We start from the raw sequence: 16,227 nt of genomic DNA, 5'->3' as shown, positions 1-16,227 counted from the left end.
AGGTTTGGAAAAGGATCCCCTTGCTTTCTAAACTCCTTCTCAGAGAGGAGTCTAGGTGCGGCTAGACCCAGTCCTAGTCCCAGACTTGGTCAACGGTTAATATCTAAAGGATTATATATATATGCACAATCAATCCTTTATATCACTTAGCTAAGATTTCAAAGTTTAGCATGCTATTAGTCACTTACCGAGGATCTGTTGTGGCAAGGAATCTCTCAACCTCGAGGAGTAACCCTGAGAGGCGTCCCTGCTCAAGGGGAGATCCTGGCGTGCAGCCCGCTGCCGTGCAGGAGAGCTCAAAGGGCTCTTGGGCTGCTCACTATTTATGGGGATAAGATGATTGACTCATAGTCATATTTGCATGCCGACCACAGGTTTTAGTTTCTTGGGTGGGTGCACAACACAATAGCCCTAGGCACAACACAATAGCCCAACACAGGCTATTGCTGGGCTAATAGCCCCACCCTTGGGCTATTGTGTTGTTATCTGTCTCCTGAATCCACTTTGAGCCGATGGTGACCAGATGCATCCATTTACAATCACCACTGGTGGTTATCACCTAAGCAGGGTTGCAGGAGATAAAGGGCGAGGGTGGGGGAAGCACACCGTCACAGCTACTAACTCAGTGCTTGGGATCAGGCAAGTCATCAATGCTCTTTTCTCTCTAAGCAGCCTCTAAAATTGTTTTACCTTTTTATTTTGGTTCCTGAGTACCTATTGCTTATTGGCTTCAGCTGGAATTAAGTTCTTATCATCTTTGAGTTATAAGGCATTTGTTAAAATGGAAACCTTTCCTTCACTTCAGAAGCAGGAGCATTGCAATAATTATTTCTGCTTATACCATCCTTTGAAATTCAAATGTGAAACAAGAACCCTGCAGCATTATGAGCAAAACGGATCAATGGTAGCTTAGCTATATCCATATACTGGAAGGAAAAATACCTTTTAGAACTGTGTGGAAACCAAGGTATATGGAATAACTGCTACTAATAGGGGAATCCCTAAATGACCTGGGATGAGAGCAGGAGACAGGGAAATTCAAATGCTGAAAATAGCATTAGGGAGAAAGGATTAATTTGGAAAGTCAGGAAAGTGAATGGAAGTGACAGTCGTGTGTAAAGTAAAAGCTGTAGGAGGGAGGAAGGACAGTTTGATATTTTATCAATTTGGAGTAGGAAGACAGCAGGAACTGCAAAGGAGAGCGAATGTGTGAAGGCACACTTGGGTTGAAAAGATGACACTGTAGTGAGATCCATGCGATTAGGTGGTGGCAGAAATGTAAGGGTGTTTGAGTGACCACGCAGGAGAACGGAAGGTAAAAAAGCAGCAAAGAGATTTGAATTTAAGACCTAATGATAAGCTCTCCATTTTAACATAAATGAATATTCTTACTAAGTATTGTGTTTGATGGATGAGTGCTTCATGTACAAAATTAATGAAAAAAAAAAAGTATATTTATTTTCAAATTAGTTAATAAATATGGGCCTGTGTTATTAGCTGGCGTGGTATGCATATATAATATTTTTCATTGGTAATACCAGTTGTCTTAATATGAAAAGACTACATGTGCACCTCGGTCTAGACTTTACCATTTAGCAATGAGACAAAATGCCATTGATCACCTCATAGTTGCTGGATCACACCCAGTCCAGGTTGGTAATAGAACTGGTAGCTATCTAGTGACCTGAATGAAATAAGTTTCATGTCCACTTCAGTGAGTCTATGTGTCCTTTTCAAAAGCTATCATTTATTTCAAACCCAGTTTAAACAAGTGTTGAGGAATTCTGATGGAACTGAGGGGAAATGGCTCTTAAGCTGTCACTGCAGTGAAGTCTTCAGTGGAATTATTTCAGTCTCAAAGTTTGGCAATCTGGCATCATTCACAAAAACTACAGTCACGTGGGAAGCAGATCTTCTATCGGAATAATTTCTGTACAGTGTGGATTAAAAAATAAGTCTTTGACTGTGCTTATAGGCTTAACAGGTACCATTTGGAATGATTCATGTGGTCTGGTGAGTCATAAAGCTTGTTGGTTCCTACTGTAAATGCAGGGTGTGCAAGACACCTCTTCAATAACATAATGTTAATTTTCTTCCTCCTTCAAAGATGTAGTGCTTTCATACCTCTTTCAGCTGGTTTAGCTGTCTCCTTAAACTTCCTGCCAGAAAAAGGCATACTAAATTATATAGCTCATACCCCTACAGTGGTTCTTGTTTTCCAGAGAGAGAAGAATTTGCCTCTAGAATGCCCAGCTCATCAAAGCATAAAGACCAGCTTACTAGAGGCAAAAGTCATAACTCTAAGGTAGCAAGACAAGGAAAATTGAAAAGGTCATTGAAATTGCTGGCCCATAAAAAGAGAAAAAGAGAGAAGGATGCTGGGCATGGAGAACAGCAGACATGACACGATATTATGTTTTCAGTGGAGTTCAGGATGAGATAACCACTGTGCTTATATGTGCCAAACTAAGCAGTTTTAACTGATCAGAAGAAAGTGTAGGCACAGAAAAGATTAGGAGAAGTGAGAAAAGTGAGAGAAAAGCAATAAAGTGAGCCTGAAAACTTATAAGAAGCTAAACTGGAGAGTGAAGACTCTTCTCCCCCTGTGCATTTCTCCTTTCTTTCTACTTCTAAACTTCTTCTTCGCTTGTAAGGCAAAAACTCTCCTATATCGGCATTTTTCCCCGCGGGGTGCCGTTTCCGCGGCCATGCCCCCAGCCGGGGTTCCCGGAGCTGCCCGCAGCGCCGAGCGTGCTCTGCTCCCCACCGGCTCCCTGCCGCAGGGCTCTGCAGAGCTTCGGCCTCAAGCTGGATGTGTGGCCTTCGCTTTGCAAAAAGATGGCCTGTCTAAGCCGAAAAAGATTGCTGCTCAAGGGCTGTACTTTGGCGGCATGCACGAGTTTCTTAGAATTCTTGTACTTTTCGCTGGACTGTATCAAGTTGTCAGAGCTGTGGGGGCCAATGTATAGAACGATTATGCCACCTGCTTGTGAGGAAAGTTTTCCCCAGATATGTTCAGGGCAGGTCATCCCTAATGTGTGTTTTTCCAATGTTCCCTGTCTTGCTGGAACACCGTACTTCCATCACCTAAGGGTTGATGCTATATATTCCATTTCTAATAACTAAGCGGGACTGCGGGGGAACATGGCTCAGCTTTCCTCTCATCTCTTGTTAATGTGCTTGAGAATGCTTAAGTTGACATCCAAAGTTAAGGCAGATAAATAGGGTTCTTTGTATTTTCTCTTAATGCAAACAGTGGCAATTCTGTCTTTATTCAGATTTCCGTTTGCTTTCTCAGACACAAAAAGCTCTTATTTTATGAGTTCAACAAATAAAAGAATTCAGCCACAACTTGAAAAATCTGCTGGATTATTCGTTCCATGGTAAAAAGGTGCCATTTCCTCACCATTTAATTCACTGTATGAAAGCACTGTACTATGTCAGTGACAGTTCAAAGAAGAAACAAAAAGAAATCCTATGTTTCCTCCCCACAGAACGGTTGTGTTTTTCCTTTCCAATTCAACAAGACATTCCAAGTGTTCATTTAATCACTGTACAAACACAAAATAAGGTGTCTTAAATAAATAAATGGCTAAATACAACAAATTATTCTGCTAGCCTCTATTTGAATGACCTACATATGAAGCATGCTCAAGCACTCTAACAGAAGAAAACCAGACTGCACTAAGTCTTTAAATGGCACTTTTCAGAATTGAACCAATCTATGCTAATATGGGCTATTCAACTATTTTAAAGGGAATATAACGCTTCCAATTTTAGAAGAGTTTGATCTATACAAAATACAAATTTTACCTTTCTTTTAGATTATGATTCAGTATTTAATGAAGTAGACGATGCTTTAGTTTGAGTCAATGAATACAAAGGCAATTACTATAATTACTGTGAACTATAGCTGCATCTTTTTCTCCACCTCGGTTTAGTTTCGTCTGTAGTTTTAAACCATAATCTCCCATTGCGGCACTTCTCTTTGTTTGTAAGCTTTCTTACTGCTTTTTTGCCACAGCATGCAGAAGAGACAGACATCTGTATAAGCTGGAGGCTCTTCTTACTTCCATTATGTCAAATTCATTTTGGAGTTGGGCATCAGAAATTGTGCAGTCAAATTCATTCTGGGCCAGGACATCAGGATTGTGCAGTCAAGCTCAGAACAGCAGGGCGACTTTGCTTATTGTATAATGCTTCATAAAGGAAGCCAGCCCATTTAATAGGAAAAAACCCCAAACCAAATCAAAACACCTTTGATATGTATTAAACTTTCCTGCACACGCTTGCAGCTTTTTATGGTGTTTTTGTTTCTTTTACTGATTATTCATAACATAAACAGCATTAAATTAATTGAAAATAGTGACTGAAATCAGATTTTTACAATTCGCAGTGTAATCATGTCAGGGAAAAACATCACTGCACACAATTCTTATAATTAAAACATTGTTTTGGAGGAAGAGGCAAGATGTAGTATTATTTGTTTTACTCCTTCAGAAACTCTTGTTCATTTTGGCCTGAGGGTAAGAATTTGATTAAAATGTGTAAATTAATGGTGTCTTTCATTGAGATTTAATGATGCTACATGAATATGCTGTTTTTCAACTAGAAGGTTTGGGACTTCATTACGTTTGCTTCTAAATATTGGGAAATAATACCCAGAAATCAAATTAGCATCTACTCTTCTTGTTCTTTAGGAAGTCAGACTAGGTTGTAAGTCCTTTCTAAATTTAATGCCTATTATTCTGCAGTGAGATCCTGTCAGGTATTGGTGAGCAAAATAGCATGCAAACAGACTTCTGCCTACCTATTTGGCAATGATTATTTGATTTTATTCTGCAGTTGTGCACCTTCAAGAGGGAGATCACTATTTTGGCAGCCTAGTGTAGCCAGGTCGTTTACCTGTTCAACATTACTTAATCTGTTTTGTCTAGCTTGTTTATCATCTTGAGAAAATTTGCAGAAGATAGAATTGATGTGTTATTTTCTCTCTGACATTTCTTTTCCTTGCTCTTTTGATTTCAGCCACTCAGACCTGTAAGTCCTCCTCAAGTGTCCATCCCAGCCTATATCCTAGCAGAAAAATGAACTTAATTTCAGAGAAATTAACTGACTATAATGGGTTGTGTTTGCACCTTAGGCAATCAATTCTTCCAGAATGAGCATGCAAAGGGCAGAAAGTAGTCAACTGCCATTTCAGTGGCTTCTTGTTGTTCTGTGGAAAAGTGGAAAAATGTTTGTGTAACTTAACTTTGGTGGAATTCCTGTCTTATATTTATATTCTTGATACATTATTAGGATCTTAGTATTGGATCACATATAGACAGAGCTATTGTTTTTCAGAGGAGAAGGAGGATAAGCATCTGGCTGCTTTATCCTTTCATGCATCCTCTCTTTCTACCTACAGAGAGATTATGATGATTTAGTAATGATTTTTAAAACTTCATGTTCTGTTAATACAGCTCTGACAGACCACCACAATGTTTTCATATATCACTTAAGAGAAGCTTGTGTTCTCCTGAAGTCTACAGTCTTCAAGCTTAAGCCTAAACAAAATTACTTTTTTTTTTTCCTGGACCTTCTAATACTGACGAGGTGACATCATCCATATCCATCGCCCCAGCTCAGGAGCTCAGGAATTCAGGAATGTTCCTTTAAGCTATTCTGCTGTTCATCCTATTGCTTCTTTCTCAGGGCTCTCTCAAGGACTCCAGTTATGAAAGGGAAAAACACATGGATGAAAGCCAAGCTCTCTATTAAAGGAAAGGGGACTTGGCTTCAGAGTTGTCTTCTTCAGAGGCACTGAATCAAGGCTGAGGTTTCCTTTATGGCATAATAGAGGCACTGTGCTGCCTAAACCTAAGGATTCTGCTCGGGCCTCCGCAGTACCGATGCTGTGACTACAGTGCTGAGTTAATGAGTAATTGTAGTGCCGGTACCTCTGTGCCCATGGCAATGCAGCATCAAGTGTCATAACACCATCACTGAGTACAAGCAGGGCACACCACCTCTTTCTTCCACAGCGGTAGCCTAAATCATGCTCCTTTCAGGAAGTTCGTATTCTCCACAGAGATTGCAAACTAAGTCCTAATTGACACAATATTCCTCTGTAGGTGTTTTCAGTGTTGCACATTAAACTATATCAGATTTTATGGCACTGAAAACTCTGATTCTCTCCTTTGTTCTTTTAGAATGCACTTAATTATCGCCTTTTATGATACTATATTCCTAGACTGAATTTCACCAAGTTTTTTCCGGGGATCTATGTTAGTCTTGCCACCCACTGAACTTGAGGTTTATGTCCACAACTTTGATGAAAGTATTTGAACCATTGGCTCATTTTTTTGGAACGCTTCCACCAGCCATTTTTACAGCCACTGCTTTCAAACAGGAAGACGGGACAACTGAGAACTCTTGTGTTAGACAAATTATGAAGTTTATTGTCTTACATTTGCCCTATGCTCAGAATTTCTTTTCAGGAGCATTAGAGCATTACTTGTGAATAAAGATACTCACTTCCCTTTACACAATCTAGATAGAAATTGTAAAAACAACATGAATTTTGCACACTGCAGATGACAGAAATGTTATAGAAGTTATCAGACTGTATCTATTGGCATATAATGCTTTGAAATATATGAGCCAAAGACACTAATACATGGCAGTACCAGAACACTGAATTATTGTCACAGTTTGCCTTCACATTGTCTGTATGATTGTTACATGGGGATCCATACATACCTATTCTCATAAAGCATTATTTTCTGGCACAGACACTTGCTTTGAATGTTTCTTTAGGTATGGTAGTCTTCCAGTCTGCACATCTACTACAAGGTCTCTATCTTGTACAAGCTACTTTAATACTCCTTAAAAGGTTTTGCCCCTGTATATACCCTACCAGTCACCCTCCCTCCTGTCTGCTGACATTCCTCTCCTTGCAAAGTCACACAACATGATGGTGGTTCAGTACTATGCTGCATCTTGGGCCCTTCGTATGCTGCCTCAAAGGCTCTAAGATACATGCATAGATCAAGCAAGCATTGCCAGCATGGTAATGGTATTCATACTTTCCACTGCAGAATGCACCTACGGACAAATTAGCTAAAAAAACACAGTTACTTTTCTGTAAGGTAACTTATAATTAATCTCCTCTTTCACATCACTATTGTGATTATATAATCGGTCTTGTGTGCATGGGGATATGAGTAAGGTAATATTGGAATAGGTTATATTCTCCTGGTATGCTAGTTCCACATTTACTTGGTTGCTTCCTCAATCTAAAGATAACCCAGTATGTAATTATTTTTGTATAACATGGAAATATTGCAGCAAATCATGCTTGTCTAAAATTCTAGATCTTCTATAGTTTTGAATGATATTAAAACAATATAGACAGTTGAAATTCAGACTATTTTCTTTTATAAATGAGGAGAGATGATTTTTGTCAATAAGATGGGGAGAAATATTAAATGATCATCAAATTGAGTAGCTTAAACAGTTTTTGAGGAAAGACAGGATGAGTTGTTTAGGAAAAAATGTGTTTTTTCCTTCCCTGTAATAAAGGGGAAAAAAAAAACCTAATTGAGGAAACATGTTTTTTTAGACCCGTTGAACTGGGAAAACTTTGATTCTTATGGAATGATATTTTCAGAAATCTGAAACCTCAGCTAGACGATTATGTTTCTGTGTACAGTCAGCAGTTCTACAGCATAATGCTGTCTTCTGGATCAGAAACCGTGGCATCTCCTGGGTTTTATATTATTGTTATCACAAACTAGTTTTTCTAAGAATAATAGTCTAAATGCTATTCACATACAAGTAAAGACTAGATTTTGTCATGCAAATAAGGAATAAATTTTTTACGATGAGGGTGGCAAAACACTGGCACAGGTTGCCCAGAGAGGCAGTGGAGGCCCCATCCCTGGAAACATCCAAGGTCAGGTTGGACGGGGCTCTGAGCAACCTGATCTAGTTGAAGATGTCCCTGCACATTGCAGAGGGGTTGGACTAGATGGCCTGTAAAGGTCCCTTCCAACCCAAACCATTCTATGATTCTATGATTCTATGATGATTCTATGATTCTATAATTCTATGATAAGTAATAATTAAACGAGTTCCCAAAACAGCTCATTCTCTAAGATTTGGTGAGAGTCAGCAAGTTCAGATTGGCCAGTTTCTAAATCTAATTGATCAAAATAAATGTATTCATAAAAGATTCAATAGCTGTTATTTGTAATGTTCTGTGGAATCAAATTTATTTTTGTAAGCCTTAAAAAGTTGTTAAAATTTAAAGAAAATGGAATCCATATTTTCAATATGTGCCTAGCCATCTTGTGATAGTACTTCATAAAAATAAACACAAAAAAGTTGCTATTGCTGAAAATTTGGGTCTTGTGTTTTGGCCTGTTTGCCTGTGAAATCTGTGGCATTGTTGTCTCTCCTCCCCTTGCCCTTTATTTCCTTTCTTTTTTCTTTTCTTTTCTTGAGCAATCAGAAACAGATTTCTGTCCTGCTGAGGTTGTTTACATGTCAAAATTTTCCTGTTCTCCACTGAAACATTATGAAGTGGAAACCTTCAGAAGTGAGGAGGAAAGTCAAATAAATACATAAATAAATAAATGAAAGAAATCTTACATACTTCAGCATAGTCAGACAGTAACACTCCCGATGAAAAGCAAGATTCAAATTACAGGAACAGTTAATAATTCTATATACGAATTCTGTCTTTTCCTTAGGATGCTGCTGACATCACAAATGCAAATCAAATGAGTTCTGAAACTGCCCATGAATTTTAGGGGTGGGTTCCCTACTTTGTTCTGCTCTGTTCCACTTCCACTGCTTATGCAACAAAAAATGAGCGTTAAGTCAGAGGAACCCCATGGAAAGATCTATTAGTGTCGAACAGCCAAAGGTGGCAATGGCAGTCTCTGGTAGAGACTTCAATGCTGTCATGTGCAAGATACAGGGATATTTCTAGGCAATAGGAGGAGGGGTTGCACGAAAAGAAAATGGTAGATGGGATTTTAGGGAAGTGATCATGCCCCTGTACTCGGCACTGGTGAGGCCGCACCTCGAATCCTGTGTTCAGTTTTGGGCCCCTCGCTACAAGAGAGACATTGAGGTGCTGGAGCGAGTCCAGAGAAGGGCAACGAAGCTGGTGAAGGGTCTGGAGCACAAGTCTGATGAGGAGCGGCTGAGGGAACTGGGATTGTTTAGCCTGGAGAAAAGGAGGCTGAGGGGAGACCTTATTGCTCTCTACAACTACCTGAAAGGAGGGTGTAGAGAGGTGGGGGTCGGTCTCTTCTCCCAGGTAACAAGTGATAGGACAAGAGGAAATGGCCTCAAGTTACGTCAGGACAGGTTTAGATTGGATATTGGGAAAAATTTCTTTACTGAAAGGGTGGTCAAGCATTGGAAGAGGCTGCCCAGAGAGGTGGTGGAGTCACCATCCCTGGAGGAGTTCAAAAAACGTGTGGATGTGTCCCTTCAGGACATGGTTTAGTAGGCATGGAGGTGTTGGGTTGATGGTTGGACTAGATGATCTTAGACTTCTTTTCCAACCTTAATGATTCTATGTTTCTATGATTCCATGATTTCTCCTCTGGAAGTTCTCCAACCAGCAGTTTTTGTTAGAGATGCTCTCTATATATCTCCAGGTTCCCCTGATGCTACAGACTGGGCTTGCAGAGTCTGGCTGAAGGAGCAGTTTCCTTGCCTGCAGTATTCTACAGTGACCTTCAAGCACTGCAGAAAATTTCTCTTTTAAACCTTATATATTAAATGAAATTGATTGATGAAGAGATTACCAAAAATGTAAGCTCAGTAGAGCAGGAAACCCCCAAAAAGCAGTGGTCAGAGAATATGCATGGATAATCGTACATAAACTGTGGTGTGCAGTATTAGTGCAGATCCTCATGGCCAATCATAGGTAACGTCCTCTCAGCCTTTTTGATTTTGTACTTTCACTTTTGCATCTGGGCAACCTGACCTTTACATCCATCAGATATTTGAAAAAAAAAAACCAAAACAAACATCTGTCTGTCTGTCTAATGTTAAACTACTCAGATCTGTTGTTGTTTGCATTCCTTCTGTAGGTGAACGGTATTGATCTTCGAGGTGCTACCCATGAGCAGGCTGCAGCTGCGCTAAAAGGAGCAGGGCAGACGGTAACAATCATAGCACAATACCAGCCGGAGGGTAAGCAAAATAATAAACTTAAAGACATATGGGAAAAGATAAGTGCTTTAAAGCCAGCCATTTAACAGGATGAGGCTGCTGTAGATAGTGCTTTTCCCAGCTATCATCAGAAGTCATCTGGAATCAAAATTCAAGTGGCAATTCTATCCCAAGGAAGTGGCTGTATTTTTGTCACAGACTTTGCTTTTAGAAGTATTTTATGCAACTGTAAGAACTATCTTTAAAGGTGCATATAATACGACAGTAATCAACACTTAGTTAATCATTTTATTTTCATTATTGCTTATTTTACGTTCCTTTTTATTCTCCTTTGGGAGACAGTGCAAAAGATAAGTTAAGAACGAACAGAAATGCCAGGAAGATCTGAAGTTGCTTCAGACAGTCAGATCAGAATTAAACAAAGATAAATACTTCCTGCCAAATGCATAGAGCTTCCCACTATTACTTTTGGATGACAGTGTCCTTGTACCTCCAGGGCAATTAGCCCCAGATAACGAGTACTTACTAGAGAAAATGACAGCTTTCTAAATAAAAGCATCAACAGGAAATTCAGCAAAATATAAGGCATTTAGGGTGGGATGGATCTCATCTAGCTTTTGGTGTCTAATATTTAGCCTTCTAGAGCTTAAGCTAGTTTCAGTGGGAAGAAGTAGGCATTGATTGATTTTATGAGTCCAGAGTTAAGTGAAAGAACTCCTTCTCATTGCCCATGAGGTATGTTTTTTCCTCATACGACTGTATGAGGCTCTCAAGGAATTCATGAAAGGAATATTGCTTTCTGATAGGAACTAAAGATGGTTTTCCTCCGCAGTAGTTGTTACTTTGATACTCTTTCCAGGTGAATTCAGGAATCACAGGTGTCTGTGAAGACTTGTTGGCACCGTTCTATCAGTTTGCAGTAAACAGTTCTAGCTCCATTCACAAGTCCTGCTATGACCTGTCAACACAAGTTGTTGATTCTGCCTGATTGTGCCCAGCCTAGGACACATGTAGGTCTCAGGTGAAACAGTACAGCTCTAATAACAGTTTTTTTCAGAGGCACTGGGGAGGTGAATTAGTACCGCCAGAGTTTATCCAGCATGATACCTTCTTTTGTTTCTCTGGATCCTGATGATAGCACACAAAGAGAAAAACAGCTGGTATTTTAGTCAAACTTACAATTGTGCTTCAGATCTGGTATCATGCATCCATTTATTGGTTTATCTGCACTTGAGTCACCAAGCAGAATAAATTAGGCCATACCAAGAAATGGGCAGATGAGAGCAAATGAAATGGCAAGTGTCTGTCTTTAGTTAAATACATGGAACATATTAATATAAAAATGCATAAGCATTAGTCAGTTATTTCAAAGAAAAAGTATTGAAAAGCAATTCCATTACAGCTATCCACACTGGATTCTGAATAAAACCATGTTCCCATTAGTTCTGGCAGTCTTGTTTGCTGTCTGGCAATTTTATACTGCAATTATCACCATGGTGTCTGAGTACTTGCAGCGATCACTGGCATTTCAGAGTTGTTCTGTGCCATTGTTAATACACAGAAAAATACATCACTTGACAGATTTTTCCTATTATATTCGAACTTTTAGTTGACATGCTTTCCCCCTATATTTTACTAGCTCTCTAACATGTCAAATTCCGTTTCAGTGAACATGCAATTCAAATGATGGTGATAAAATCCATCAAGAATTATATTGTATATTTAGTCTATTTTTCCGATGACGCTGCTCCATTCACCAAAAACCCTGTTGAGGGCAGACTAGTCCTGACTGCGTGACTTGTCAGTGAAGCACAGCCAGTTTTCCGTTTCACCCAAATCGTTCAATACACACTGAAGAGAGTGGAGCTGGTGAAGAACAGGGCCTGAAAGTTAGCCTTTTTATAGAAAATGATTGAATTTTTTTAAGGTAGTGAGAGCTTTCAGTAGTTGTCCAGCATGTGTTGTCTTACAGCTGAAGTATTTCATTTTAATCTGAGATGTTGGTTAATGCAAACTGCATAAACATAGATATGAAATTAAGTATTTCTTTCTTTAAAATTTCCCTAACAGCAAAGGAAGATGAAACAAGTTTAAAACAGTTGTTTAAATAACCTTCACAGAGACTTATTTAAAGCTTTATAGGTCACACAGAAAGACAAACACACTCTATATCAACCTAAATATTTATTTTATTCTAAAGATCCTGCACAACTCTTTTTGTCCTTTCTATGTAATTTATACCTGATCACTTATTTACCATATCTTATCTTGATGCATATATTGGAACATAGTCATAAAATACAGTTTTAAAACCGTACAGCTGTGCTTTCTCCAGGGCCTCCTCACTTTAAAATGCTTCCAAATCTAGTAAAGAACATAAGCAAAGTAGGCTTGTAGCTTGATTTTTCCATTTTCATACTGGAAGCTCTGAGTTATTACTACAATTTCAGGTTTCTTGGGAGATCCAAGAATAGCCACTGCAAATGTTAACCGATACCTTTTTTTATCTTCTCCAGCTTATTAAGCCTTTAAGTGTTGTTGCAAAAATTCAATGAAACCTTTAGCTATCGATACTTCAGGTATTAAGTGGTGATGATATGAGTACCAGTCAATACTATAAGCCAGCTGATGATTAGCAATTAAAATTGTTAGTAGAAAAACTTATGTTCCAATAATTTAGGTTTTATGCAGTAGAGAAAAGCTTGGCAATAATACAGTGTCTCCAGAAACAAATAATATACTTTGCTGTGGGAAGAAAATGAGGTGACTACTATAGAAACAGCTTTCAAAGTTTAAATTTCCCTTTCCTTCTTTCAAACAGTCAAAAGTTCATCTAAGCCTCGTATGAACTCTCCTCACATTTATGTGTATCGACTTGGCAGCAACTCTCATGAGAATGGCAACTCTTGCAAAAAAACTAGTGCTTGCCATCAACTTGAATAGCTTTTCCTCTTGATACTATGGCACTTTGTTTTCTCATCCTGTCTGGAATAAACAAATGCAGAGGCTAGCTCAGATAAAGTAGAACAGCATCATGAACTTTTTGAGTGCTGTCAGATTTGTGGTTGGTGATGGTGCTCAGCTGAACCACACTGCCTGTCCCTCAGATGAAAGTGGTCTTGGAAATAGGAGAAAATTCTGTAAAAGAGCACAGATACAGTGAACAAAGGGAGAATGGAAGATACAAGCAGTGATTTCGTGAGAAGGAGCTTGAATGGAAATACAAGGAATAGTATGGAGAATGGAGAACAACAACTCAGCTCTTCTGCTCTTCAATCCTGTTTTCCTCATGTACACTCACCTTCTTTATTTCCCTCATCTCTCTGAGAAATAGAAGAGAAAAAAAGTCCAAAGAGAAAAACTAATTACAGAGATTAACAAATCAGAGCTCAACAGTGAGACTATATGTTTCTAGCTGTAGGAACAGTGGCCATAACCCTGGGCTTTGTGAGTCATTCCTTACTTTCATTTTAAAAACTGAAAATAACCTGTGTACTGTATCTTATGTACACGCGTAAATGGAGGTCAAGTAATGTTAAGCATCATGATCCCTAATAGTCATTGTGGATGTAGTTCATATGGAAGTTTATGCATGTATTCAAAGTACACTAGCTGTCTTGCAGGGTTCAAAAAGACAACTTCTTGTATTCATGTGCTGCTCGCATCTTCTGCACATGGTTGAAATGAAATTAAAGAGAATTTAAGGACCAAAACCTAGGACAAAATTAGAAGAGGAATCAATCACTTATATTTAGCTTTGCCCTCCAATTTTTAATATTCTTGGAAGCATTTTAACTCTCGTCCCAGCTTAGCAACTCTCAGATTTCTTTTAAAACATTGTAATGTTTTAATACGGAGCTAGTGAGTAGGACCTTCTCTTCTGCAAAACCAAAACCTGAGCCTGGAAAATAATCTTAGGGTGGAACAGTGTGTCCTTATTACACAATTAATTAGAAATTAAAATGATATATATACCACATAGGGAAACACTTTTTACGCTTCCAGGGTTTTATGCAGGACGTATTTTGATTTTAATGGCAACAGTTGTAAATTACAGCCCAGTATGGAAGGAGTTAACAAAAAAAACATTTTGTCAATGAAACTGAAATACCTTTTCAAATGAAGGTGAACTTTGGTTGAACTAGTGACAATTTGTCCTGAAAGACACAGCTTGGGAGTGGGGGTAGACAGAATACTGGGCTCCTAATGAAGCTGCTAAAAGGCTTTATTGCACATTTTAGTCTCAAACGCTCACGTTCCTTTCCCCTGCGGCAGTGGGAAAGGGTAGACGTAGCCCCAAGATTTTTTGCAAAATATTCAGTGCCAGTGGTCTGCGAGCTGCGTTGTGCTGCATTGCAGTGTCTCTGCAGCTATTCCCTCACAACAGTCCCTGGAAAACCGTTCAACCACTCAGAAGTTTCATGTGCTTTAAATCTGTCAAGCGAGCCAATTAACTTGCTTTCTTAACAGCTTGCATACAGGGAAAATATTCATTGATTACAGTTTGATTAGACCGGCTGACAATGAAGAGGTCAAAAAGTTGTTGCAGCGAGAAAATTTCGGCTTTCTCACCTTTTGAATTAGCTGTTAGCTGCTTGCTTGGTGACTCTGTACTCTGCGCCTGCTGAGCGCTGAGTAGCTGAGTTTTAGTTAGAGAAAGAGTATCAGACGGAGAGATGCTGCGATAGGCAGTGTCCTTCTTTGCAGACATTAGCTACGGAAATTATTGGAGAGCTGCAGCTACAGTTACAAGCATCTCATGGCAGCTACGGTACTAAATTCACTTTTTAGTTCTTTTGTTCCTCAATCTGGGAGTCTCACATAGGCCGTTGTAACAGACCGAACTTTCAGAAGCGGCGTCAGCTTTTACGAAAGCACGCTCCTTGTCTTACACATTCGTCTGACTACTAATGCATGAGATCTGCTCTTTTTAAAATATCGGAGTGAAAATCCAGGGGTCACTTTTACAAGTCCCTCCCTGAACCGTCATGGATAGCTTTTTTAGCTCTTTTCCCCATTTTTAGCTCTTTTCCCCATTTCATTCCCTGTTCCTGCCTCAAAATTCAAACACTTGTCTCCTGTTTTGGTACAACAGTCACATATATTCCTGATTCAGATGTTTAACCTCTCCAGATGCTGCCGGAATAAGGTAGATACAAAATATATGGGAAGAATGAACAATTGTATTTATTCATCTTTGTCTAGGTCACTTCTATACTTTGAAATGTGAATACACATGTTAAAGGCCCCTTTTCCCAGCTGTTGAAAATCAATGTAGCTTAATTACTTGGATAAAGTTGCATTACAGCAGTTGGCTTTCATCTGGACGCCACCGTATCCAATTGCCAAAGAATGCAAGACATTAAGGTTATATTTCATGCATGTGTATTAAAGAACATAACATAAGCTTGGAATGGCCAAGCTGGATCTGACCAAAGGCCCATTTGCTGAGGATCCTGTTTCTGACAGCGGCCAACAGCTTAGGGAGAGAAGAAAGAATGGGACAAGCATATAGCGGTACTTGCACTGAATACTGTCCTACTGACCCGAGGGGGCTGAAAAATCCTCGCCTTGTTCTCAGCTGGAAAATATCACCACTGCAAAGATTAATAAAAGCAAAAAACAGTTTAGAGGTATGTTTCATAGATTGTCCTGCTGAAGTTCAGTGAGTGAATTTCGTTGAGAAGTTCAGGGCATTTTTTTAAGTTCGGAAAATTGAGAAGGAAGGAGTAATAGAAATGAGAAAGTTCGACATTATGGTAGGTTGGTTTTTTTTTTTTTCCTTGTATTAGAGCCTTTTTTTTTACTTAACGCCACCAGGAAAGATGCACTGTTCCAAAACCAGAGAAGTTTTTATTTCAGATCCTAATTTATTGATAATAGTTGATAATGCACCAAAGTTCTCCTATGTAGGAGACAAGGACTGCAGTCTCATTCAGATAGCAATATCAAAGGCTGCTTTTTTTTTCCTCCTTTTTTTTTTACTCCACTTTTTCCAGTGGCATCTCCAACTCTACTGTTTCCTCATTTACTGATAAAGTTTTTTTA

General features: G+C 39.0%; 1 protein-coding gene across 7 annotated transcripts in view; it reads left to right on the top strand.

Moving 5' to 3' along the window:
* The window catches only part of LOC142404403 (disks large homolog 2), an 800,410-nt gene that overhangs the window by 574,446 nt on the left and 209,737 nt on the right, over positions 1–16,227 (top strand). For all 7 annotated transcript variants that reach the window (XM_075491172.1, XM_075491171.1, XM_075491177.1 and 4 more), the window contains one exon: positions 10,098–10,200. In XM_075491172.1, coding sequence (XP_075347287.1) covers positions 10,098–10,200 — 103 coding nt within the window. The remainder of the gene's footprint in view (positions 1–10,097; positions 10,201–16,227) is intronic.

This window comes from Mycteria americana, chromosome 1, assembly GCF_035582795.1.
Source record: "Mycteria americana isolate JAX WOST 10 ecotype Jacksonville Zoo and Gardens chromosome 1, USCA_MyAme_1.0, whole genome shotgun sequence".
NCBI lineage: Eukaryota > Metazoa > Chordata > Aves > Ciconiiformes > Ciconiidae > Mycteria > Mycteria americana.
This window is presented reverse-complemented; position numbering and strand designations above follow the sequence as displayed.